Below are 26,152 nucleotides of genomic sequence, written 5' to 3'. Positions count from 1 at the left end.
AGACCCTGCTGGGAGAGGCCTCAGGGCCAGAAGCCAAGTCCTATGAGGACACCAGTCTCTGTGATCCAGGCAGGGGATGATGGCCGCTCAGAAAGGACAGCTTTGAGCAGAGGCCACTCTTTCGGCAGGGTCCGTGGTCTCGTTTTTGTGCAACTCACCCCTGATTTCTAGGTGCAACCCAGATGCTCCTCAAAAGAAGGCCTGTCTTCGAAGCCAGACCAGGAGGGGGTCAAGTGGAATCCGTTGTCTTTCCCAAGCCTTGGTTAGAGTTTTTTGTTATTTTTTTTAAGAAACGTCCTTTGGAAAACAATCTGGCAGAAGATGTAGGACAATGATGAGCCCAGGGCATGGGGCTCTTCCCAAGGACTATAGCAGATATGCGGTGCGGACTCACGGCTCAGGGCTGACGAAACACAGCTGTCTTCCAGGATCTGTGCCGCATGGCTCCCATGAGGTTACAAAGGAAGTCCCTCTGCTCTCCCACCCAGGGGCACTCATGGGCAGGCTGAAGTCAGATGGTTCCTGTTGTAAGAACCCCTCTGCTCATCTCCAGCAGGACTGCCACGAGTTCATGGAGATGCAAGTGCAGGCAGGACACCTGGGCCTGGCTGGGCATGCCCTGCACGTTCTCCTCTGAACCCGAGCAGCTTCCAGTCAGCTCCAGCTTATCTCTGAGCTCTTTGAAGACAGTCTGGACAGGAGAGGACAAACCTGGGGTCCCAGGTGTCTTCTGATTGGCTCAGCAGGGTTCTGGGAACCATGGAGGGGAAGACTTTGATGCAGCTTCTCCGTCAGCGTCAGGTCCCCGGGCTGAATTCCTCTTCAGGCCCCTCCAGTTTCCTTTGTGTGTATCAGCGCTAGGCTCCTCTGTAAGGAAGGAGGCCAGGGTATGCAATCATTTCACGCTTTGGGAGCTCCTTGGCAATTGTCCTGAGGCCTGAGGATGTCCTGATCTCTATTAAAGCCAAGATGTTCTTCTGGGTTGGGGAGAGGTTATGTTGGGGATCAGACAGAACTGTCATAGGCTGGAGCTCAGGACATAGATGCTTCCTGGGTCCAGTTTGATGGCTGAGATGCCCACGTGAAGTCCTGGGCCACCTGCTTGATGACCCCAGTGCCAAGGAGGAAGGGGTGCCTCCAAGGTGTCTCCTTGATCTGCCTGGACCCTCCGAAGCTGGCAGCTTCACACTCCCTTGCTCTCTTCGGCGGCTGTGATGTCTCTGTGGATCTCTGTGAGAATGTGAGTAATCTAAGCCCTTCAGAATTCCCCTGAGAAGGTGGCAATTCAGGGCTCCCCCTAGATTCCATGTTTTAGTGGGTCCAGGGGGCGATCCCTCCCAAGACAGTCCACAACGATCCAGGCTTTGGTGGAGACAGTGGCTGCACTGGCCTAGCATGATGACCTTCCTCAGCCTCATCCTCCTCTTCCAGACTGATGACCTTGGAAGAGGGAGCAATTGCCACCTTCCTGGACACCTTTTCCCAGCTGGCCAAGCCGGGAAAGAGTTCTCAGGATCTACGTGGGAATGCTGGTGGGCAAACTCCCTCTAGGGCGCCGAGTCCTGCCACGGCCAGCAGACGGCCTTTCCACACCCCCAGGAAGCTCTTAGATTCCTCCCGTGATGCCCCGGGTTGGGGGCAGTCTGGGATGTGCAGGTGGTGAGGTCAACAGGGGTAGGGAATTGTAGCCACACAGTTGGCCCAATCTCTAAGACCCACTGCTTACAGTACGTCCTTGCAGGAACCATCGATCCAGGACTGTGCACGCTTGATTTTATAATCTGTTCCCACAGGTCCTGAATGAATGACCTCCAGCACACAGGCACGTACCCGGTTTTATTCTCTATGGAGGGGATGATCCTGGGCTTTCTGGTCACAGCAAGCTGCGTTGTACCAGCTGTCAAATTCCTTCTCTGTTTCCTTACCTAAAAGTGATGAGTGAGGAGGGTAGGAGGGCTGAAATTTCCCAGCAAATCTCGAACATCTACCTGCTCGAAATTTGGACATCACCAGGTCCCAAGTAGGACAAGGATCCTTTGTTTTCGCAAGGACACAGACTGGCCCGCTATGGTGGGGCATGCAGCACGCCCACCTCTCATCTAGCCAGGGAAGTCCCTAGTCCACGGCACTGCTCCTCTCCAGAGCTGGCACCTGTGGGCTAGGTCTGGGCAAGCTCCAGCTTGAGGCCCTAGTTGGGCACCCATCAGAAACCCCCAAGGTACAGTGGCTGGTGGGAGGTGGGGACTTCCTATACTTACTGATAATCAGGGAGGTCTCTGTTAGAAACAGTACTCGAACTTTCTAGTACTTTTAGATTTGAGAACAGCCCAGTTCTACAGCTGGCAGCTACTGCAACAAGTTCCCACTCAGATAGGGCTTCTCTAAGGAGGAAGAAGTCCCCCGTCTGAAAAGCTGTGACCCCCACCAGGGAGCCCCTGGCACTTCAGACAGCCGTTGGGCAGCCTGCTGAGCCCGTCCATCTGGTTCGAGGTCCAGTCCACGCAGAATTTTCCTGCCAGGTGTGGCCACGGCCTGTTCCGCTGAGCACCCAGGCCAGGGGGTGATGCGCTCCTCCCAGCTCCGCCCCCACCCCCCAGCCCCTGAGCCCCCTGAGGAGAAACGGAGTAGGCGCTCTTTTCCTCCGGGGCAGAAATGAGAGCCAGACACAAACTGAGAGCCCGCCCGGCTGAGCCAAGAGGCGGCTGGAACCATACGAAGCACATTAACTATTAATAATTTCCAGTTGTTTGCTCGCTGGGTTCAGCCGGCTCCCCCGGCCTCTGCGGGCCCGGGCTCTACTCTGCCTCCCGCCCGACGCCAGGGCTCGAGATATGAGCGCCTGCCGGCCTGGCTGGGCCAGAGCAAGGGGACAAGGCGCCCTCGGGCCCGGCGCGAGAGGGGTACAGAGTCGGCTTGCTGCGGGGCGGGTGGCCGAGCGGAGCGGGGGCCCGGGCCGGCGCCCGCCGTTCCTGTGATCGGCCGCTCGGGGCTGGCTGAGCGGCCGGGCGGAGCGCAGCGTGGGCTGCGCGCGGCGGGAGCGCAGCGTCCCCTGGCGCCCGGCCTGGCGGCTCCGCCACTGCGGGCGGGCGGGGCGGGCCCCGGGCGGGGCGGGGCAGGGGGCGGGCCCGGGAGCGCGGAGACCGGCGGACCCGGACGGCGCGCGGGCGGCGGGCAGGGAGGGCGGCCGGCGGGCAGCGGCCCCGGCCCCGCCGCGCGCACCGCCATGGTGGGCCGGCTGAGCCTGCAGGATGTGCCCGAGCTCGTGGACGCGAAGAAGAAGGGCGACGGCGTCCTGGACAGTCCGGACTCGGGGCTGCCCCCTAGCCCGAGCCCCAGCCACTGGGCGCTCGCGGCGGCCGGGGGCGGCGGTGGCGGGGAGCGGGCGCCGGCCCCCGGGGCGCTGGAGCCCGACGCGGCGGCCACCCCCGCGGCCCCGGTGAGTGACCCCGCCTCGGCCCCTCCCCCCATCCTCTGCATTCCCCCGCGCCCGGGCCCCGGAGACCCCCAGGCGGTCGTGTCGGCCCTACCGGGGCACGCTGTCCCCGCCGCCGCCCGCCCGTCGGCCAGCGCTGGGAGCCCGCCCGTGGCCAGCGCTGGGAGCCCGGGGCGGGAGGCGCGGCGAGAGCCCGGCCAGCTGGAGCCGGTGGCTGGAAAATTGTCATCGCCTGGGAGGCCCGGGAGCCCCGGGAAAGGCGACCACCGCCTCCTCCCTTAGGGGTGATGGCCCCCAGGGCTGCCAGGCTGCGGCTCGTCCACATTCCTGACCGTGCCGGGCTGGAGGGGTCCGGGAACACCGAGAGCAAACTTCCCCCAGGCACCTCCGGGCTTTGCCCTCGCCCCCGGTGGCTCCAACGGGCCTGCTTCCCCTCCCGGTGGGTGTTGGGGAGAGGGGTGTACTCGGGCTCCCCGATTCAGAGAGCTTTGGGGGACTGTTAGTGGCCTTGGAGGGGACCTTTTCAGATCCGTGGCCCCTCTTGTCCCGTCACCTAACCCGTGTCTGGCCCATGATGGGTGGGAGGCCTTTAGGTGGGTGGAAACTTTCAAAAATGAGTCCTTTTACTTTAATTTAAAATTTTTATTTAAAGAAAAAACACCAGGTCCCTTTTACCTTAGAAATGGCTCACATGGTGGTGTTTATTGCCTTTACCTAGAGCCCAGGGGACCCACATCCTGCCTACAGTCAAGCTAAAAGTGGGACTCTGAGGCCACCCCTCCCCCTTGGGATGGGTGTTTGCAGCCTTCTCCCCTGGGTGAAGTAGTCAGTGGCAGCTGCTGCTCCTCGGGGACCCACCCACTTTGATGGTGCGTGGAATTCTTGACCAATGATCCTGTCTCTCGGTGGACATCAGTGCATCCTCTCATTTCCATTTAGAAGGCAGCACTTGCTTCATCTTGGCCTTCAGAACCCTCACCACCTGGCCCTTTTTAGCCTCATCTTCCACATCCCCTGACCACAGGCAGATACACACATCGGTGCCTCTGATGCTACTTGTCCCCCTGGTGTGCCTTTTCCCTCCCAGCCATCCCCTTCTACCTCTCCCAACAACCAGCTGGCTTTTCCACCTGTCAAACCCTTGCCAGCCCTGCAGTGCCCAACTTGTCACCTCCTCTGGGAAGTCTTCCTGGATGCTTCCCAGAGCCATGCCAAAGGCTGTGACTTCATCCCCTTTCCCTGGTAAGCCCCTTGTTCATGTGTAGAACCCCTGCTGCCCCGCCCCACTCCCAGCCTGCCCTGGAGCAGGCTGGGTGCTCAGGGAGCTTGGGTGGCAGGGATGAGGGAGCAGAGGAAGCAGGAGCAAGAGAACCGAGTGCTTGTCTGGATACCTGTGAGTGCTGGGTGGCGCCTACCTCCTTTTTAGTGGCTGCATTGTCCTGCAGCCCCCAGGACTCCCGGAAGGCACCCCCAGGTTGGGGAGTGCCCGGCAGCTAGAGAGCTTGGGGCAGCGCAGGGCCCCCTGTCACTGCTGGGGGCTGTTTCCTAAAGCTCTGCAGTAGCCGGTGCCCGCACCTTACCCCCTCCCCCAGCTGGGTTCTCAAGCCCCAGTGGGGGCTTATTAAGCTCTCCCCCCACCAAGTTCAGGGCTGGACCCTGGGGTCCCCCTGCCTCTCCCTGACCTACCTGGTCCCCTTTGGCTTTTGCATGTCCACCCTATGCCCCCACTTGACACCTTGTCCTGGTAACATAAGAGTCTTAGAGTCAACCTTCTAGAAACGTCTGCTTCCTGGAAGACATGGGAGTGGGGCTGCCACCTACATACCGTGGCCCAAGTGTAGGTTCTTCTCTCAAATCAGGCAAAGAAAATGACAGCCCCCAGTTACCCCAGGAACCCAAAGGGCTGCTCTCTGTTGCTCGCTTAACACTGATTCCAGTCAGGTCAGGTGAAAACCCAGCAGCTGTGTGGAGGATGGTCCCGTCTCTTACTCAGGCTGCTTGCTGAATCAGAAAGCCCAATGCTCTGACCAGGCTGGAAGGCGGTGAACCCCTGGGATGCTGTGCTCTGGCTCTTTGAGTTTTCTGGATAGTGGAAGATGACATAGAGAACTTTGTGGTGTTCGTCTTCCCAATGAGTTTGCAGATTCCTCCATCTTGGCTGGGTATTGATCTGGTGGCCTCAGAGGCAGAGGACATGGGGGAAGTTGGACTGAATCTTAAGTGTAAAAAAAAAAAAATCCCTTGTAGCATTTCTCTTTGTTGGTTTTGGCCTTTTCTGAAGAGTTGCTGAGACAATGACAGGGTTGGGGGCACATAATTGAAGGTTCTGGTTAGTGAAGTCCCAGTTCGTGTCGGTTTTCTCACCGCCTTGCTGCGGGATGATGCAGCAGCCCCGGGGTCTGGCCGCGGTCATGACGCTGAGCTGTAATTTGTTTCCTCTTTTCATCCTTCCACAAAACCTCATCGATGGAAAGGGACACCCCCTGGGTGTGCAAATAAGGTCACAGGGCATATGCTGTGACTCTGCTGAGAGCACACGTTCATGATAGGCCTGGGATTCGAGCAGACCTCTTGGCATTCTCTGTGCCCTGTCCAGTGGTCTTCCCGTGCTGTGGGTCAGCCCTGCGCTGGCATCATTCCCTGGAGGGTGACACAAATCTCAGTTGGGCCCATCAGCTGGAGGCTAGAGCCAGGACCTTCTGCGGGGAGCGCATCGGATGGGGCTGTGATCTAACTGCGTTTTCTGTTGTTGCAGAATCCAGCTTCTTTCCCCAACGCCCTGGGCTCCGGCTGCTCGCCAAGGTTATGCCCCCTGTCGTTTGGTGAAGGAGTGGAGTTTGACCCCTTACCACCAACTGAAGTAAGGTAAATATAGCAGGCCCTGATTTCATTTTATTTCTATTGTCAATTTTTTGTTCCAGTCATTAACGCTTGTTATTTTAAAAAAAAATAGTCAATGACAAAAGTGTGCCAAAGACTCGTATAGTTTGGTGGGTACTCTTTCGGATGTTTTTTCTGTGCTCTAACCATTTGAATATAGATACACTTATTAAACTAAAAACGAGATCGTGTTATACATAAAGTCCTGCAACTTGCTTTTTGCACTTCACTTATCATGGCCATCAGATGTTTAAAAATTTGTAATAAAGTAATTCCCCTTTCCAGAAGCTTCTTTCCACATCTCCCCACCCCCACCCCAGTGTCAAGGTGCTGTGACCTTGCCTCAGGTTCTAATTTCACTGGGCAAGTACCGTTCTTCTTCCTCGGGGAATTTATCATCCAGGCTCATCTGGGGGCAGAGATCCATTGAGAGGCTCCATTAAAGATATGTCTTTTTAGAGAACGGAATTTTACTTTTGGTAGCTGGTGGCTTTAGAGATGGAGTTCCGTTGCACGAATACAAAGGGCCCTTTGACACAGAACAAAGGAGGCTCACCAGTTTGGAGGTGAGCAGTTCAGCCTTTTATTCCTGAGGAGCTTGCATTTTGAACAGAATGGGGACATGACTTCATGACATGAGCTTCCCAGCCTTTTAACCTACTTGCCCAAGGCGAAGAGATGTTTCCACTGGACTCATTTTAAAAAAAGAGTGCCGGTTCTTACTCCCTGACCAGTGGGTAGGGGCTGGCGAGGGGCAGTGCTGTTCAATTTGTCTGTGTGTGATGCTTGTGCATACTTTTTATTTTATTTTTTATTTTTAAAATTTCTTGGCCACGCCTCGCAGCATGCGGGATCTTAGTTCCCCGACCAGGGATCGAACCCTCACCCCCTGCAGCAGAATCGTCACGTCCTAACCACTGGACTGCCAGGGAGGTCCCGCTTGTGCATATTTTAGTATCTATGAAGATGCCATAATTAGGAAGTAATATGAATTCATGCTTTGCTTCCAAAAAAAAAAAAAAAGAAATTCCCAAATTGCCCAAGATGGACTTTAAAAAAATTATAAAGTAGCTGCTGAGGAACGTGGATGTTAATTTATTTTATGGAAAACAAGAATGTAATTGGCTGTGATGGATAAGGTCAGCTCTCGGTTCCCTGGGTTTGAGGGAGTCTCCAAGCCGAAGGCAGAGGTGGCCCCAGTACTAGGATTTGGTATCACCAAGCTTTCAGAACCAGCATTCAGGATGTCTGGGTTCCCTTCTCCTCTCATTAAAGAGCTGATTGTTCACTTCAGGGGATAGAGAAACCACTCATCCCCCGTGGACAGGAGAATCTGCCTTGTTGTATATATCATCCCCACCAACAGCAGTCGCTGGGTTAACACTCTCCCCCATTCTATTGGGCACCTTTTTCAGAAAGAGGAAACAGGCTTGGAAGTTAAGTAACTTGGCCAAAGTCTCAAAGCTTAAGTCAGTGGGAGCCGACTCCAGGGGCTGCCGCCTGCAGTGAGGAACAGTGAGTGCGGGTTGAACTTGGGAATCCTGCATTTCTGCACTGAAACCCCAGCTCTACCGCTCCCTCCCACTGTGACCTTAACCTCTGCACCCCGATTTCTTCTCCCAGGGTTGTTGGGAAGATTAAATTACATCCTGGAAGTAAAGCGCTAGGACAGGAGCACACAGTGAGCACGTTATAAACTCCGTGCGGCTTCTCCCTAGAGTCTCAAGGTTCAAGGTCACGGTAGGGATCCCCGCGCCCCCAGCTCAGAGGAGCGGCTTCACGCTGCCTTATGTCTCCCGCTCAGGTACACATCCTCCGTCAAGTACGACTCAGAGCGACACTTCATCGACGACGTCCACCTGCCCCTGGGCCTGGCGGTGGCCTCCTGCAGCCAGACCATCACCTGCATCCCCAGTTGCACGTGGCGCAACTACAAGGCTGAGGTGCGCTTTGAGCCGCGCCACAAGCCCGCCCGCTTTCTCAGCACCACCATTGTCTACCCCAAGTACCCCAAGACCGTCTACACCACCACTCTGGATTACAACTGCCGCAAGACACTGAGGAGGTTCCTGTCCAGCGTGGAGCTCGAAGCCATTGAGCTCGTGGGCGGTGATTACCTGTCGGAGGAGAGCTGACTGCAGCAGGCTGGGGGCCTGGCCCGGCTCTCCTGCCCAGGTTGGGTTGGGCCAGGCTGCCCTTGTGTGTCATTCCAGCCCCAGAAGAGTCTAACCCAGAGATACCTCTAAGCCCAACCTGGGGAATAAAAAAAAAAAAAAAGTCACAACATCTTCTAATTATTGAAAGAATTTGATTTTTTACAATTTTTTCCAATTGTTTTGAAAAGGAGTGTGTTTTCCTAGTTTGCTGCTACATAGCTTCCCCGAAGTCTCGATTTGATGAGAAAATAAAAGGATGGCTAGAGCAAAAGGAAAATGGCCACACTTTGAAATAGGGAAGAGGGGAGCGCCCTTCCTCCAGCGGTCAGTTTGTCTGAGGAGGAGCGTGGAAAAAGTCTCTGAGATGGAAAAAGTGAGTTGGAAGAACTTTCTGCCCCGGTGTCTTCACTGCTACAAAAGTGGTGCTAATTCAGTGAGCTGTGACACCCATATGGGTTCAATCTGTGGAGAGTTGAGTTCCATTCTGGTTTTTTAAATTTCCATTTGTATTTCCTGTTAACCAAAACTCTTGGAATTCTCTAAATCTTTTTTGTGATATCAAAAAACCCCAAACCACAATATAAGATGCCTTTCAAAAAAAAAGCAAGAGAGGAAGGGAAAGGCAGGCAGGAAGGAAGGCGTTCACCCTGTTCTTGCCTCTAGAGTGGGGTCAGATCAACTGGTGGCTGAGTCCGGGGGCAACGGCTTGGTTCTGGTTCCTTCCACGGGTGGGTTCCAAGCTCGGGCTCTGGCGAAGCGCCTGCAACCCCTGGCATCTGGTAATGTCTCCACAGGCTTGTGTAACTCTCCTGATATGTATTTTGGGGTTTCCAAATACTTTCCTAGTTTTTTCATAAGGCGAAACATAGCAGAGGGTCCTTTGGAGAGAAATGGCGTCTTGAAAGAATGCTTAGGGAAAGCACTTTTGACGGAGTCCACAGGGGGCGTTTCACTCACAGTGGGAGCCGACAGTCACACCTAGGACTTGATACCCCCAGGGAGGAGGTGGACACAGATGTTTCTGGTGATCTGGTTCATCAGGGTGGGCGTCCTTTCCAGTGACTTCGGGTCAACACCGCGGAGGAATTCTGCTGGTGCCCGAGGTCTAAGCGAAAAAGCAAGGAAATCCACCTCCCTACCTCCAGCCAAGGGAAGCAAAGGAGAATTGAGCATAGGGAATGATGCCACATGTCAGGCTCCCAAACCTGGGCGCTGGGGTGACCGTCCACGTCTAAGCGTTCGTTTTAGTGTAACAATCATGGCGTTGCATGTGAATGGAAGAAACTGTGTGAATTCAGCTGAACGGGCCACAGAAGCGGGGACACAGGCTGGGCCAGGTCGGGAGGGCGTGGAGGCCAGGCTGCCTCTGGCCTTCAGCCTCCTGCCCGCCCTGCCTCACCCGGCCCGTACTTCTTTCTCCTGCCAATCCCTGTGGATTTTGAGTAAAGAAAGTGGCAGAGGACTTTTGCTCTTCTGATATCGGAGAGAACAAAACCGTGGGTATTTCCTTTCAATGCATCCAAGTTATGTCAAGTGCTTGGGGCTTGCAGAGTCCTGGAAGCTCGGACTCCCGCTGTATCTCCGGGTTTGTGCTGATGGCTTGCATCTGTCCTGAAAGCAGAATTGAGAGTTCTCTGGGTACCCTGGAGCCACAGCAGGGACTTTTGTTCTGAGGAGAGCAGGTGTGATGATAATCACTGTCATTTAAAGTCATCAGAGGCCTAGAGGGCCAAATGGTCTGCTGTCCTCTTCAGGTTGAATAGTGTTTAGTCTGTCGTGCACCTGGTTGGAAGCATCCCTTCCGTGGAGCCTGCGATCAGCTCCATGGTCCCGAGTTTGCCAGCGTGAAGCTCAGCAGGGACCCCTCGAGGGGTCACTCCAAGACCCCGTAGTCTCCTGTCTTCATGCAGAGCAGCCTCCTGCGTTTGGAAGAGTAAATCACACAGCATTTATTGATTAAAAATGGGTTTTTCTCTCTGATTTCATGATCTTGTCATTTAAGACAAGTGGTAAGTGTGATTTTTAAACTATGGTAAGAGAATTCCCAAGGTTTTGCTCTGGCCCAATGGAGACACTTGACGAGCCCAGGACAATGCCATGGGCAGCTCGGCCAGAGAGACGAGGGGTAGAGAACGCGGCCTTTAAACAACCCCGTGCTGAGATGCATGTATGAGATTTTTTGATATGAAATATATCAGTAAAGTAAGTAGAAGTGAGCGACTGTACGTGTGTCATGCGAGTGGAAAAGCAGATTTTGTTTTAAGTTATTCACTAGGGACCAAACTAGTTCTCTCAAATCCTTTCTTTTTCTCCAAATCTGCGTTGCTGAAAGTTGCAGAAGAGGAAGCATGTGAAGACGTAAGGGGACACATCAGGGTGGATAGCATGTTGTCGATCCATGGTGGATTCATGTTCGTTTGCAAGGTGGAAGCGATGATTTTTAAAACCCACTGATTAAAAACAAGCATTCCTAAGGGAGTCTGGGAAATACCATTTACTTATGAGTTAAAAAGTCTTTTTTCTCAGACTCTTAAATGATGTCTTTTATGTAATAAAGATGATTTGTATTTTCAGAGAAAAGTTTTCTTTTGAAATCACAGACCTTTGAAAAAGAGTAAGTACCTTTTCATTTGATGCATTTCCTGTTTCTCACCTTAGGAATAGTATTTGATGAAAACGACTTTGTAAATTTATCTTTGACATCTGTCTCACTTCATTTTGTTTTATGACTTCTTCATTTCATAATAAATTATCCTTTAAAAACACTTGGAGATGTTTCCTTTTTTTAAAAGAAACTCATAATGCCTGGTTAAGAAAAGTGAGACAAACGGTTCCTCCTCTTAAGAAATTTTAAGACGTGATTATGAAGTAATAGAAGTAATAGTACAATACTTCTGACTGGGGTGTGCGTTATCCTGGGGGTATAAGAAGATTTTCCAAGGGGTTCCTGGGCACAGGAATTTTAAGGAATTTGTTCCCAGATTTGATGTGTACTCTTTCCCAAAGCCGATCTGCTCTGAGATGCACCTGTGAATGATGTTGTCAGGCCAGCCCCTTCCCACCTTCCCTTTCAAATCGCCTTCCTCCCACTTTGCAGAAGAAATACACACTTTAGTCCACCGAGCCTGAATATTATTGTGGTATTTTGCTCTGGGCTGGAAAAACCTGTAGGCAGGACAAAGGGACAGATAGAAACATGGTGTCTGGGCACCAGGATCCACTGTAGGTTTTGTGCATGCCTGCAGCAAGCGTCCTGCACGTAAATCGTCATGGTGGTGGAAGCAAGGCGGGCCCGCGTTGGGAGTTCTCATTTGCAACGTCTCGTACAGTTGAGGCAGTCAGAATGATGACACTCCTTATGACCACCCATATCTCTTCAATCTCAGACTATTGTCTTCCCTGAGGAAAAGTCCCTTTGGGCAAAGCAAAAGAGAGGGTCAGTAAGAGCTACTGAAAGTGAAGGCATCTTATTTCACTCCAGCCTCAAATTCATGGCGAGGCTCTGTGCCTCATCCATTAGTCTTTGAGTTGCGACTCAGAAATAAACATGTCCCAGGAATACATATTACCATTCTTACAAATACATTTTCAAAGCCAGTCTCTTTTTAATAGACATTAAGTCTAACTTGGCTGATTGGGACGACAATGAGGGCTAATTTTGCCTTTTAGGTCATACGGTGTAAATTTTCCATAAAATGAATGAACTAATCAGCAGTTCCAAGGTTTTGATAGAAAAATATTTAAAGCCTGTAGGATTAAAGCTATAATTTGTGTGTGTGTGTGTGCGTGTGTGCGTGCGTGTGTGGCGAGAGAGAGAGGCGAAAGTGTGTTGAAGCTAATAATATTTCAAATTTTCAGCCTTTTGAAGTGTATCAGACTAAGCTGGTGCCCTGGAGAAGCAGCAGTAGGTGGAATTAATAGTAACGTGATAACTCTCAGAAAGCCCTTTTGGTATACTTCCCAGAAATTGAAGAAATGAATAACCCTATTGATTAGGCAATGACTCCTATTGTGTGGGACGCCTCTTGTCAAAATTAAATTCTCATAATTTTATTTTGGCATATAATCATTATCAAGTGGTTTGTATATGTCACTATTTCCTAGAGTGCTTTCTGTGGAGTAAAATAAGGTTCTGTGATCAAATAAGTTTGGGGAAATGAAAAGTTGAACAATGCTAAACATGCTTATCGAAGGCTTCTTGGAACCCGTGTATTAATCAGCTCTTGCTGTATAATACCGCCCACAAAATCACAGTGATACGATAGGGCGTTTCTGCCCAAGGCTAGGTGTTGAGTTCAAGTTTGTTCCCCTTGTCTCTGGAGTAGGCTGGGAAGGTTGCATTCTTCTCATGGAAGAGGTCAGAAGCTCCCAGAGGAGCAAGTAGAAACATACAATACCTCTTAAGGTCTACACTAGGAACCGGCACCCTGGTACTTCCACCCGCTTTCTACTGGCCAAAGCAAGGTGCACGGCCAAAGCTCACATCAGTGGGTCAGGGAACCATACTTCCACCATGGATGTGAGAAGGAGTGAGTTTTTGCTGTAGAATAATCTACCTTAGCCTTTAATGTGGTAACATGCATTGATAATCTTCAAAAGGCAAGCTCTAGTATGTAACATTTTCCGAACTCATTAGATCAAAGAGCCTACGTGCATTTCATAGGACTAGTGTTTTTTGGAATGCACTTTAAGAAATGCTAGTTCGTATGTGTAACAGTCAGAGTCCAGTCTGGAAAACTAAACCCATACAAGATATTTCCAACAAAGGGGATTTCATACAGAGAGTTGACCACACAGATGTTGGAAGGCTAAAAGAATAAGGGGACGTAATCCCAATTGTTAGTAACTGTAGGAAGCAGCTCCCACCCCTAACGCCCCCTTCTGGCAATTTCTGCCTTAAGACGCTAGAAAAAGATGAGCAAATTAAACCCAAAGTCAGAGAAAGCAAGGAAATAATAAAGATTCTTACTGATGAAATAGAAATGGACAAACAATTGTGAAAATTTTAAAAACAAAAATTTGAGTCTTTGAAAAAATTGATAAATCTCAGCTAGATTGATTAAGAAATAGGAAGCATAAATTACCGATATCATGACTGAATAGAGATCCTACAGGCACCAAGAGCGTAATAAGATAATATTAGGAACAACTGTAGGCCAACAACTTTGACAACATAGGCAAAAAGGAAAAATTCCTTTAAAAAACTTTATCTGACCCAACTGACATGAGATGAAATAGAAAATCTGAAAAGAAAAGCAAACTGTTTATTTTATTTATTTATTTATTTATTTCTGTCTTCAAATACTCCATTAAGAAAATATTGAATAAAAAATAGGCCGTGCACTGAAAAAACAATTCACATCTGACAAAGGACTTATATCCAGACTATATAAAGAGCTCTTACAAGTCAACATAAGAATGACAACCCTGTTAAAAATGGAAAAGAGACTTGAACAGATACTTCATAAAGGAAGATATATAGATGGAAAATAAGCACATGAAAAAGTGTTCCACATCATTAGCTAGCAGTGAAATGCAAATTAAAATCACAATGAAATGCCATTAGATACTTACCCAAGAGAAATGAATGCGGGTCCATAAAATATATAATGTTCACGACAGTTTTGTTCACAACAGTCATATGTTGAAGGAACTGAAATGTCCATCCATCAGTAAGAGAACTGATCCACCTTGGTGTATATTCCTACAATGTAACACCAGTTAGCAGTAAAAGAAATACATTACTACTACATGAAACATTATGGATGAATCTCATAGACATAATGCTGACAGGCACCAAAGAATATATACTGTATGATTTCATATATAGGACATTCTAGAACAGGCAAAACAAAGTTGAAAAAAATAATAGTGATTGCCTAGGTGTACGTGGTTTGGATGACTGGGAAGAGAAGTGAGGGAACTTTCTTTAGGAATGGAAATGTTTTATACCATGATGGGGGTACGTTGCATGGGTATATACTTCGTCAAGATTATACAATTTAGATCTATGCATTCTAATGTAATTTTTTACCCAAAGAAAAGAGAACCATAAAAGGTGAGAGGGGTGGGGAATGGATGGGGATATAGATGAAACAAGAATGGTAGAAGATGAAAATTCTAGAAACTGGGTGATGGGTACATGGGGTTTCATTATGCTATGTCTGCTTTATTTATATTTGAAATTTTCCATACTAAAATACTGGAAAAAGTATATCTTAAATAATGTTTCTACGACACAACTGATAAGTGATCGTTTTTTAAAGTTGGAAAATACATATTAGAGAAAATAAAAATCACTCCTATTTCCCTGATAAACCATTACTGATTCTGGAGAACCGTAGCTTTTGATGGTGGTTTGAATGGACCAATCTAAGAGACAACATTGCTTTTAGTCATCAGAGCATAAAGGGTTTTGTTTGTTTGTTTGTTTGTTTTGCCTCACTGTGCGGCATGCAGGATCTTAGCTCCCCAACCAGCGATCCAGCCCAGTCCCCCAGCAGTGGAAGTGCGGAGTCCTAACCGCTGGACTGCCAGGCAATTCCCAGGAGGTTTCTATTCTTTACGTTTGCTGGTTTCTTTTTCAGAATGAGAATGCAGGAGAAGGCAGGGGTCTTGGGTGTGTCAAACCAATTGCTGGTAATTACAAATTACTGCTTTTCTCCAAAAGCACTGGGGCTTAGGGCAGGTAATTAAGGTGGCGAACACGAATAACAGGATGTTCTGAATGCCAGCGCCACTGTTTCCAACCTGGAGAAGTTCTTACAAAGCAATAAGGGTCCAAAAAGTTAGTTGAAATGAGTTCTTTTTTTTTTTTTTTTTTTTGCGGTACACGGGCCTCTCACTGTTGTGGTCTCTCCCGTTGCGGAGCACAGGCTCCGGACGCGCAGGCTCAGCGGCCATGGCTCACGGGCCCAGCCGCTCCGCAGCATGTGGGATCTTCCCAGACCAGGGCACGATCCCGTGTTCCCTGCATCGGCAGGCGGACTCTCAACCACTGCGCCACCAGGGAAGCCCCGATGTTAATATTTTTTACGTACACGGGGTTGTCACAGAAGTGAAAAGCCAAAGAAATTAGACTCAGGAGCTTATATACCATTTTAACAAAGGGTGATAAATTGAGAAGTCATTAGAAAGAGGAAAGGGAGTTTGGGCCTAGGGCCAATAAACTGTGGAAAGTGACTAGGAAATAATTGGGGAAATTAATGGAAGATAAGGGTTATTTAACAAGACCTGTTTATGCAGATTCATCTCGGTGCCTCTCTGTCTCTGGTGACAAGAGTTGCTGTCCTCATCATGGTATAGGAGGTGCAGGAGCAATCTATCCCAGCTTCACAAAGCGAAATTGGTGCCCTGCTTTTAGGCAGACAATGGGAAAGCAAAGAACTTTTCCTACGTCTGTTGATTCTTAATTGCCTTCAGCTCAAAATAATCTTTATGCCAAAGTGGCATATTTTGGAGTGGCATATTCTAGACCTCTTCACCAGACCACCTGGATTCAAATCCCAGCTCCATCGTTTATTAGCTGTGTGACCTTAGCAAGTCCCTTAAGCTTTCTGTAAAATGAGGATAAGAAGGGTCTTTCCTCACAGACAGCTTGTGAAGATTAAATGAGTTCATACATGCAGAGTGCTTAGAACAGTACCTGCCATGAGTTAAAAGCCATACAAGTGTTTCTTGTTTTAATTATCTTTTGGCTTGTAATTTCACTTCCAAGAATGTACCCAAAGCACTGGACAATTGCACTAAAATGTGCCTGTAAGGATGTTCTTTGCAAAATTGTTCAGAATCGCCAAAAAGTAGGAAACCAAGTAAATGTCCACAAATAGGGACTGAATAAATAGTCTATACAATAAAATACCAGGCAAGCTTTACAAAGTCCGATGTGGATGTCAATTTAGTGACTTGGAAAGATGTTCATGCTATATTTTTAAGAGGATCGTTAGAAGACAACACATGTATTATTAACCCATTAATTTTGTTTTCCTGTATGTAGATACTTGAATAGAAAAAGGCTGGAAGGATGGATATGAAACAGACGAGGCTCAGTTTCTCTGAATGGTGAGACTATTGGGTGTTTTTAAAACATTTTTTTGCTTATGTGTAATTTCTAATTTGTCTGTAATATATATGCATTTCCTGTGTAATTTGAGAAGTAAAACCCGCGTGTAGAACATGGTACAGCTTTGTGATCTGAGTGAAGAGAAACCAGAGAGTTAAATGGTCAGTGTGTTAAGAACTGTGTAGCGCCTTAGCTTTTAACACTATTTGCAAGCTAACGCATTAGCCTCCACACTTTCAGGGATGTTGGCTAAAGACATGAGACTCTTGGGTCAGAGACAAAGGATGATTTATGAGTCACAGCAATAGCTAGAGGGTCAGCATTTGTTTGTTGGTTTCCAGAGCCTCAGTTCCCACAGAATGATGCAGAGGGGGCCAGGTGGCACTGGGATATAAAGGGTGTTTGACGGGAGAGGAACTCTGAGCTTAGTAACTGGAATCGAGACCCTGTCTATCTTCCAAGGCCGTTGGTCACCCCAACATCCTTCAAAGAGCAAAGGCAAAAAAAAAAGAAAAAGAAAAGGGACTTTTCTGGCGGTCCAGTGGTTAAGATTAAGTGGTTAAGGTTAAGTCTTAACTCTGTGCTTCCACTGTAGGGGGTACAGGTTGGATCCCTGGTCTGGGAACTAAGATCCGCATACTGCGAGGTGCAGCCCAAAAAAAAAAGGAAAAACAAAAGGCAGTTGGAGACTCCTTACAAGATGCACAACACGTGAGAGATCTGGGGAAACTGTCTCCCAAGCAGCAGAGCTGCTCAAACATCAACGTGCGTGAGTCACCTGGGGAGCTTGTTAAACTCTAGGCTCTGATTCGGGAAGCCTGGCCTGGGGCCGGAGAGTTTCTAACAAGCTCCAGGCCCTGTGGGTGCTGCTGGTCCCAGGCCCGTTTTGACAGTGAGGCCTTGGCACCATCCTCAACGCCAAGGCGTGGCCGGTAAGTGGCCCCAGGTGGGCATGCGGGCCTGGGTGAGGTGGGAGAGAGGATGCTTCCTAAGCCCTTCCCAGTGATGATCAGAAGGGAGTGTGTCAGGAGTTTCAAAGGCCAGATTTGACCATGAACAAGTACACAGCATGTCCACGAGGCCCCAGAGAGTGTTTTCCCATCACCCTGGGGCCCTCTGGAGCCCTGTGGGTGTGGATTTCTACCTCCCCAGGCCTCTTCTTCCCAGCAAGCTGCCCTGCCAGCCACAGTTCCCGGGAAGGACTCCCTCCTTTCAACCACACCCCAGCCGGCTTCAGCCACCGGCCCTGCCGACGAGCCCCCATTCTGTCTTCATCTGCCTCTTTCCATGGCGGTCGAACTCCAGGAGGGAGTGTAGCTTGGCTCCCCGCTGCTTTGGGAGCCCATCTGAGGCACCGCAGCACAGCAATTAAGAGCTGGACCTTTGGAACGAACCAGACTTGGGTGCGACATCCCAGCTCCTCCCCTCCTCATGTAGGCAGGTCACTTTCCTTTTCTGCGTCCATTTCCTCGTGTGTGATTGGGATCACAACACCTCGCATCTCAGAGATGGTTGTGGAGATGGAATTGTGTTATGTTGGGTATGTGATGCCTATACCGCTCCTGGGCACCGCTCCTGGGCACCACCGCTCCTGGGCACCGCTCCTGGGCACCGCTCCTGGGCACCACCACTCCTGGGCACCGCTCCTGGGCACCACCGCTCCTGGGCAGGGAGGAGCCTGATCCATGAGATGGTTATTCCCAGTATCCTGGCAGCAATTAGCAGAGAACTGCAGACTGAGTAGTGACTTGATAAACATTTTCTAAAAGACCATTGGAGACCTTGGAGCCCATCTCTTGCAAGTTGTGTGACTTGAGCAATTCACCTCTTCTCTTTAAGCCTAAACTGTACCGTGGAGATAATAGTTCCCACCACTCAGAGGACATCTTGACTGAGGAACAAATGAGATAGAAGAACCTATAAACTAGAAAGTGACCTAAGATATTATAATTACAAGGTGCGGGCAGGATGCAAAACACAGACCACGGAAATATAAATAGCTGTCGACAGCTCTAGGTGTGAGCGTAACAGGTGGAAGCCATTCAGTCTTACCTATCCCTTAACTCACCCAGCAGCCCCCCTCAACCCTGCAGGGCACAGCATTGCTTCTGGGTATAAACTTAAGCCTCCTCGGAGCACCAGCGGTGGGAGTCCATGGTGCCCAGTAATACATGGCTTTTAGGAGAAGGTTGGGTTTCGGGTTTTCCACCCTCAGGTCGAGGGGGACGCAGCTTGCTGAGAAGCACAGCTGACGGTGAGGGAAGAAGCCAACTGCATTCGTAACAAAATCACCCCCGGATTTAGTGGCTTCAAACAACTTTATTATCTCGCAGTTTCTGTGGCGTCGCTCAGCTGGATGCCTCTGGTTTCCAGTCTCACGGGCTGTAATCCACCGCGTCACTCAGGGCGTGGTCACCTCAAGGCTTAACGGGCTCACGCGTGGGGCTGTGGGCTGTCGGCGGGGGCTGTGGGTTCCTTGCCACGTGAACCTCCCCCCGACCCCCGCCAGTTTCAATTGTTAACGTCTTGCATGAGTTGGTACATTTGTTATAATTGATGAGCCCACATTGACACATTATTATTAACTAAAGTCCATAGTTTAGGAGTCCGTCTTGGTGTTCTACTTTCTATGGGTTTGGACAAATGTTTAATGACATGTATCCACCACTACAGTTTCCTATAGAATAGTTTCACAGCCCTGTTCATGCTTCCCTCCTTCCTGCAAACACATTCTCTTTTTGTTAACCTCATCTCGGAGGAGACATTCCATCACTTTTGCCGTATCTACCACGCCAATCTGCACCGCAGTCGGAACCTCCCTGGAATTTTCCTGCAGCGTCCACAGTGGATGTTCACGGGGCTCAAACGGTAGCACTTTGTTCCCAAGTCTCCAACCACTACTAGTGTGGAGACCCAGGGGCTACTTAGGGTGGGAGTGTCTTAGAGTGAGCTGGTCATGTAGGCACATTCTAGCTACCTGACCTTAAGGCTAGCTTCTAGCCTTAAAGGTTGAAATCCACCCCCTAGGTGCCACCAAAACCAGGTGCAAATCATAAACCCAATTATTACTAAACTGTGCTGACCAGCTGATAACATTCTGCTCCAAAACAGCTCAGGGACCCATGGTTACACAGTCTTGTTCATCTTTAGTTAATAGATTCCCTAGTGTTGGGCAAGGGTCAGTAGTTCTGGAGATGAGTGTGCAGCCAATCTGGGTCCTTGAGATTAACTCACGCTATGCAATCCACCCCCATGACCCTTCCTCAAGTTCTTTTAAAAATGAATCATTCGGGCTTCCCTGGTGGCGCAGTGGTTGAGAGTCCGCCTGCCAATGCAGGGGATACGGGTTTGTGCCGCGGAGCGGCTGGGCCCGCGAGCCATGGCCTCTGGGCCTGCACGTCCAGAGCCTGTGCTCTGTGGCGGGAGAGGCCGCAACAGTGAGAGGCCCGTGTACCGCAAAAAAAAAAAAAAAGAATCATTCTCCACTTGGAGGGTAATGGACAAATCTACTTGGCATCTCTCTAGGGAGTCACTCTGTATTCTATGTAGGTTTTATATAGATTCTATGACAATCTGTTCAGTACATGTGTCCAGTGGGGTTGACTCCCTCCGCCACGTCCCCACCGTACACTAGGTCTCTGCAGCAAATACTCCATTTCCTTGACCACTGTGATTAGTCCATTGATGGGCATATGACCTGTGCCAGGCCAGAGATCTTCTCTGGGGTTGATATGGATACAGGAGTGACTCTCTTTTCTTCGATGAACTATAAGGATGTGAGTGGCCATTTTTGCAATCCTGTTATGAGAACCTGCCTGAACGTGAAGCTAATCAGGGAGGCAGAGGCAAGATGTGGAGAAAGAGACAAATTCTGATGACACAGTATGACCTCCTGGATCCAGCCATGCCTGAAGCCATATCCAACCCTGGACTGTTGGCCTTATAAATCAGTCTCTCCGTTTTGTCAGTAAGCTGGTTTTCATTGGGTAAAGAGTCCTCACTGAAACAGGCTGGATATGAGAAAGATACTTAAAACTTCTAACCCCGCGTGGTTTGAGTTGGAGCCACTTCTGTGCTTGTGGAAGAGTTAATCCCCACCTGCTTCCTCTGTTCATATCTTGAGCACAGACTCCCCTTTAGTTCCAGGCTACAAGTAGGCACGTTCTTGTTTGGCTCAAAGCCCCCTCCCCAGAACACTGGACTTTGAGACCCTCGGTTCATTCCTCCTACATTCCTCTTGCTCCAGACCCCTGTAATTTGTTTTGCGGTTTGTTTGAATTCTATCAGCCAGTCGCTGAAGCCACGTTTCTTTGTGAAGCTCGCCCTTTGATGAGGTGGCTGTGTAGCCACCCCACCTAAAACATCACTGCTCAAAGCTCCTACAATAGATTGAGCGCTTCCTAGGGGCCAGGCGCTATGCTAAATGCTTTATGTAATTACTGCATTTGATTCTCACAACACTGAGATGGGTATTTGCATCCCCGTTTCCAGATGTGGTAACTAAGGCTCAGAGAGGTTAAGCAATTTGTCTGAGGTCACACAGCTAGCACGTGGTGGGAAAGAGAAAAATGCAGCTCTGAGGTCAAAGTGCGTCATTTTCACCATTATCCCAGAATATCTCATGGCAGAAAGGCGGCCACAGGCCACCCCCATCCCCACCCCCCATGGAAGACGATACCAGGAGACCAAGGTACTCTGAGGCAGGTGTGCCCTCAGACTCATACGTGCACCGCACCCCCAGCCACCATGGTAGAGCCAGAGGGCACAGGAAATGCCAACTGAACTGCCCCACCCTCTGCTATCTTTACCTTAAACCCAGATCAGTGGCTGAGGTCTGAGTATTAGTATATTTCCCATCTCCTCCTCCCCATGGAGCTGTGCCTGAGCCCTCAGTGCCCTTTGCTCGATTCCATGGGCGCGCCCCAACCTGGCAGCAGGGGACAGGCCTAGCCTCGGCACAGGGAGGGCCCCTGCCAGGCCCGGCTGCTACCCTCCTCTCCAGGGGAGGAGAGGGCTCTTCTGAAAGCCCCTCAGTATATCTTGCCAGGGTGTGGTGGCCGATGTGAAACCTGTCACTGTCCTTTTAAGGAAGGGGTAGGGGGCTGCGCTGTCAGCTGGGGGCTAGCGGAGACCAAGAGGACCACTTTCGCTTGACTTTCAAATAGGCATTCTGTGATGTTTTGTGTTGGCTTTCAACTTCTCCTGTGTACGCTGTATGTCTTTACCTCCTTGGAAGGCAGGAACCTCATCCTAAGTGTCCACTCTGTCCCCCTCGGGGCCTGCACTGTGCTGGACACAGGTGTCCGATGCTACCCCAGAGACCGCCTCTATCTCTTGGAACTTTCAGGCTGCTGCTTTGTGCCCGAGGGCGATTTCCTCCCCCACCCCCCACCCAAGCTGAGGTTGCTCTCTGGTCTGGGTGTGGCAGGCTTGAAATGCCAGGAACCCAACCCCCCCAGGACCCATCAGCCAATGCCTCTGGGGAGTGTAACACCCCAGCTCCCTCCCCCTCTGCGGGGATAATCCTGACAGTGTTTCCTTGTGGGACTGAGGCCCTGTTGCCCAGTATGGAAGCTGTTTTCATAGTGTCCCTGGGTTGGCCCTCTCCCCTTCCCTGCATCCTCTCCATTGAGATAATCTACTTGCAGTGCAGTCTTTGTCTGCTTCTGGAAGAACCTAAACTAAGGCAGTACATGGCCCTCACTCAATATTTGTGGAAAGGAAGTATTAACTTAGAACAAGTAGTGTTGTAGGGCCCTTTTAATGCTCCAGATCTTTGCTTGAAATGCTGTCTTGGGGGATTAGAGGAGGCCCGTATTGATGTGAGAAGCAATGTTCCTTTTGAGACTTTCCGTAATAACCTCCCAAAGATGATGTTCAGGAACTCACTTATTTTGAAGGCCACATAGGGCAGGGAGTATATTTAATTTTTTTTTAAAAAAAGGCTTTAGGGAATTCGGGGCATTTTCCTTGGGCTTCTGAAAGCATGCTGTGTGAGGAATTTTACCCATGAAATTAATTTAAAATTAGAATTGATACAATCTACACACTTTCTCTTTTTTTGTGGGCGGGGGAGATTATACATATCTAACTGTGATGGGAAATTAAATAACAAAGAGATGCCAGATTATTTGAGAAAAAAAGGATATTCGGAAAAGAATTTTATTCATTGACTTGCTTACTCTCTTAAGGAAGGAGCTGTGGCTTCCGGGGCCTCGAGCGGTGTTTTGGTGGAAGGTGAGTTGAGGTCATCAACACACCAGACACGTGCTTCCTTCAGAGGTAGGTCTGATTTCCTTTTATTTTTATTCTTTTTTTTTTTAACACATAAATGTGTGGTAAGGATAAATGATAAGCTTGTCCGTGTCGCAGGTGGGCTTTCACTCAGGTGGAGCTGCTACTTTGGGATAAGGTTTCCTTTAAAGCAGTGATTGGGGCTGTCGGTTGTCAGCAAGGGCTGCTGGCCGCCGCTGCCGCCGCCTGCTCAGAGAGGTAGGCTGGGTTCTCTGGGGCCTCCTGGTCACCGGGGCCAGAGTGGAAGCCCCTCAGGGCCCAAACCTGGTACCGCTTCCTCCGGTTCTGCTTGTAAATGCGAATCCTTTCCTTTTCTGCCTCTGGGTCGGCGAGAATGCCATCCCAACGCAGACTTTCGTTGATCTGGTTGGAAAGGGTCTCTTCTATTTTGGCAAAGCAGGGGAGACATACGGCAGAGGAGTAAGAGGGGGTGAGCTTGCTTTCATCCCTGTCCTGTCTGTGCTCTGGCCCCGGGCCATGATCTTTGCTGGGACTTAAGATGTCGTGGAAGGATGGAGACAGCTCCTGAGTCTTCAGGCCTCCACTCTGATGTTTATCTGCTGAGCAGATGGGTGGTGTTAGCGTTTGTGATGCCTGCCCTCAGCCTGCTTGGGGGTGATGCCCAAACCACTAAAGATGTGAGGGGGGACCTGGAGGCCCCTCCTCACCTGGGGCCTCAGGTGGCCAAGCCCACCAGCCCCGTACACATCCACTGCCTACATGCTTTGGGCTGTCATTTTGGGGAGGGAGGAACCATTTATTGAGCATGTACTATGAGCCAGGTCCTCTGGGTAAAGGCTGTCAGCCCTATTTTCCAGGTGAGGAAACAGACTCCCAAAGTTTCAGTCGGTTGCCGATGTCACAAAGCAGGTGGCAGAGCCGGGATTTGAACACACACCCGATTGCCAGGGCCCTGTCCTTTCCACACTGCCCCCCACCTCACCTACCCACGTGCTCGCCAAGGTACTGCCCAGTTCTGGGAGCCTATGACTTACCCCTATTCTAGACACTTTATGATGGAAGAAATGAAGAACAACAGAAAAGCTTCCTACATCTGACTGTGGAAAGCATTCTGCCAAGCCAGGAAATACTTTTTCTGTGTGGCTTATACTGATTTTTAAAAATATTAACAGCCCTTCTGAATTATATAACACGTATATACAGTACTAGAACATGCGATTCTTTAATCAGCTCATCCTATTTCTTTGGGATAGAGGAATCTCCCTCCCCCCACCAAAAAAAAAAAAAAGAGAGAGAGAAGAAAATAAGAAAAAAATCCTCTCTTGGCATTCCTATACCTTCCTACTCCCTGAGAATTATTTGGTGGCCCCTGCTGACAGTATGAGGTCCGTGCCACTGTAATCTCTAGAGGCAGAAGCTAAGCTAAACAGATAATAAATTTCCTCATCTGGTTTGGCAGATACACGTGGAGCTTATTGACCTAAACTCCAGAATTGCTTTCTTGCCTCTTTCTTACGATCCCAACTGGAGACGTAATTATCATCTGCCCATCGCGCCTTCTGCCTTCAGCTTGTCAGGGGAGCTGGTTCTGCATAAAGAGGGCCGGGACCCAGAAACGTGAACCCAGGACTAGGCGTGCTGGAGGTCAGGGCAGCTGTGCCAGGGTCGGCGAGAGCCACCTCCCTGACAGACAAGAGCCACCATGAACCACACAAGGACAGTGGAGACTCACAGCACCCCTGGACAGGTGCGCTCGACGTCACTGTTGCACTCTCTCCACCAATGGGTGCTCAGGGGCTTTGTCGAGCTCCCGGGGCGTTCTATGAGAACGGAGGGCTCTGTGCTTTTGTGGCAGCTGTTAGTGGGTGTACGTCTGTGAAGTGTCCGCAGGAGGGCCTGGAGTGAGAACCCCACGTGTATGGTCATACGTGTACTGGAGAGGTCTAGGCATGTGAGTATGTAGCGGAGTGTGTGCTTGTGCGTGCAGACTGTGAACGCGTGTGCCTGCTGGGGTATCTGTACTTTAGCTTTATTTGGCGATTATATTGATAGAAGGGGGTGTTGTTGAGGGTGTCAGGGATTATAAGAGTGTGTAGCAGTGACTGGTGTGATGGTGTTTGTGTGCAGTCGAAGGGTGGCCTCTGTAGATGAGGGAAAAGGAAGGGCGGTCTGTACAGGGAGCATACTTTATATGAATGTCCTGGGTGTCTACACAGAGGCAACCAGAGGCAGGTGCCCCTAACAAATGAGGGTGAAAGGAGGGTGTCCAGGCGGAAGGCAGGAGCCTGTGATTCTGTGTATGAGTGAGAGCATCTGTCACTAGTGCCTTAGTAGCTGTGGATGGGGACAGTCTCTGTGTGAGGATGGGGGCATCTCTGTAGGAGGGCTTGAGATTTCTGTGGGGAAGGAATAGATGTTCAGGATTTTAAGCTTGGACTGAGGGAGGAGGAAGATGAGTGAGTGTCTGTGTAAAGCTAGGAGTCACAGAGTGGGGCTGGGAGGCTCTGTGGCGTGTCTCTGTGTGGGGCTGAAGGTCTCCATTGATGTTGAGAATTCTCGACGCAGGATTTGGGGTCTCTGCGGACATGGATGGTCTTTGTGCGGAGGGCTGGATCATCATCGTGCGGAGAGAGGGAGGACCTCTGATTGGGGCTGGCGAGTTTCTGTTTCTGGGCTTAAGTTCCCCAAGTAGGTGGGGGTCTCTGAGGGGTGGGGTGGGTGTCCTCGGAGAAGAATCTCAGGTATGGGAGCGAGGCGGACGCGTTAGCTGCTTCTCTTACCGTGCCCCTTCCCAGACCCCTTGGTCTTTCTCTTCTTCTTTTTCGTCTTCACCTTCCGTTTGGTCAGTTCTGAGGCGCAGCCCGAGATGCGGGGCAGCCTGGACCCCTGCGAGGCCGCCATGCAGCCCTCTCTCTCCTCCTCCTCGCCGTCCTCCGACACCCCATCCCCACCGCCGCAGTCCATCAGCCCGCGGGGCCGCCCCCTGCGCCTGGGGCAGCAGAGACCCGCTGCGGCTGAGCCGGAGGCTCCGGCGGCGAGGGCCAGGCTAGGGCCAGGCTAGGGCCAGGCTAGGGCCAGGCCAGGGCCACGCGTCTCCACGGCAACCGCTGCACTCTGCGTGTGTGTGTGTGTGTGTGTGCGCGTGTGCGCGCGCGCGCAATCCGCAGGCTGCTGCCTAGGAGCCGCTGGCGGAGATATGCGCATGCGCATTTCATCCTGCGCGCTTGCTTGGTCGGCGGTGATAAGAGGAAGAGTGGGTACCGAGATTGTGAATGCTTGGGTTGACACTCATTTTCCACTCCTGTGCCCTTTTATTATTTATTTATTTTTAAAGCATTTATCTATCTATCTATCTATCTATATTTA

At 50.3% G+C, this 26,152-nt stretch overlaps 3 protein-coding genes across 11 annotated transcripts in view; 2 read left to right on the top strand and 1 right to left on the bottom strand.

Moving 5' to 3' along the window:
• VPS53 (VPS53 subunit of GARP complex) overlaps positions 1-1,826 on the top strand; it is a 139,781-nt gene extending 137,955 nt beyond the window's left edge. For 3 of the 6 annotated variants that reach the window (XR_009537731.1, XR_009537729.1, XR_009537737.1), the window contains 2 exons: positions 3-1,240; positions 1,794-1,826. The gene's annotated coding sequence lies outside the window, so the exon portion shown is untranslated. Of the gene's footprint in view, positions 1-2; positions 1,241-1,741 lie in introns of all 6 variants that reach the window. The other 3 variants (XR_009537732.1, XR_009537730.1, XR_009537735.1) reach the window with 3 other exon arrangements.
• A 1,349-nt stretch (positions 1,827-3,175) lies between these two features.
• RFLNB (refilin B) lies at positions 3,176-16,512 on the top strand. 4 transcript variants are annotated; one of them, XR_009537739.1, is made up of 4 exons: positions 3,176-3,436; positions 6,189-6,298; positions 8,118-8,842; positions 16,466-16,512. XR_009537739.1 is itself a non-coding variant. In XM_060135410.1 (3 exons), the coding sequence occupies exons 1-3, from the start codon at positions 3,249-3,251 to the stop codon at positions 8,446-8,448; spliced, it is 624 nt and encodes a 207-aa protein (XP_059991393.1). In that variant the 5' UTR covers positions 3,176-3,248; the 3' UTR covers positions 8,449-11,234. The 4 variants fall into 4 exon arrangements, 2 of the variants coding, with proteins under 2 accessions (XP_059991393.1, XP_059991392.1); XR_009537738.1 differs by lacking the exon at positions 16,466-16,512 and adding an exon at positions 11,044-11,234; XM_060135410.1 differs by lacking the exon at positions 16,466-16,512 and having other exon boundaries at positions 6,189-6,293; positions 8,118-11,234.
• A 6,466-nt stretch (positions 16,513-22,978) lies between these two features.
• On the bottom strand, positions 22,979-25,750 carry LIAT1 (ligand of ATE1). Its single transcript, XM_060134668.1, has 2 exons — positions 25,567-25,750; positions 22,979-23,385 (listed from the first exon to the last, which is right to left on the bottom strand). Exons 1-2 carry the CDS (start codon positions 25,748-25,750, stop codon positions 22,979-22,981), a joined length of 591 nt encoding a protein of 196 aa, XP_059990651.1.
• Positions 25,751-26,152: the final 402 nt, after the last annotated feature.

This window comes from Lagenorhynchus albirostris, chromosome 20 (genome assembly GCF_949774975.1).
Source record: "Lagenorhynchus albirostris chromosome 20, mLagAlb1.1, whole genome shotgun sequence".
Classification (NCBI taxonomy): domain Eukaryota; kingdom Metazoa; phylum Chordata; class Mammalia; order Artiodactyla; family Delphinidae; genus Lagenorhynchus; species Lagenorhynchus albirostris.
Note: the sequence above shows the minus strand (reverse complement) of the source record. Positions and strands in the feature narration are given on the sequence as shown.

Excerpts from the sequence above, each read along its gene's own strand:
- RFLNB (XM_060135409.1), top strand. The coding sequence starts at position 3,224 with ATGGTGGGCCGGCTGAGCCTGCAGGATGTGCCCGAGCTCGTGGACGCG. Across the intron at positions 3,437-6,188 it reads CGGCCACCCCCGCGGCCCCG|AATCCAGCTTCTTTCCCCAA; the intron begins GTGAGTGACCCC and ends CTGTTGTTGCAG. Across the intron at positions 6,299-8,117 it reads TTACCACCAACTGAAGTAAG|GTACACATCCTCCGTCAAGT; the intron begins GTAAATATAGCA and ends TCTCCCGCTCAG.
- LIAT1 (XM_060134668.1), bottom strand. The coding sequence starts at position 25,750 with ATGGACTGCGGCGGTGGGGATGGGGTGTCGGAGGACGGCGAGGAGGAG. Across the intron at positions 23,386-25,566 it reads GGGGTCTGGGAAGGGGCACG|CAGATAAACATCAGAGTGGA; the intron begins GTAAGAGAAGCA and ends CCATCTGCTCAG.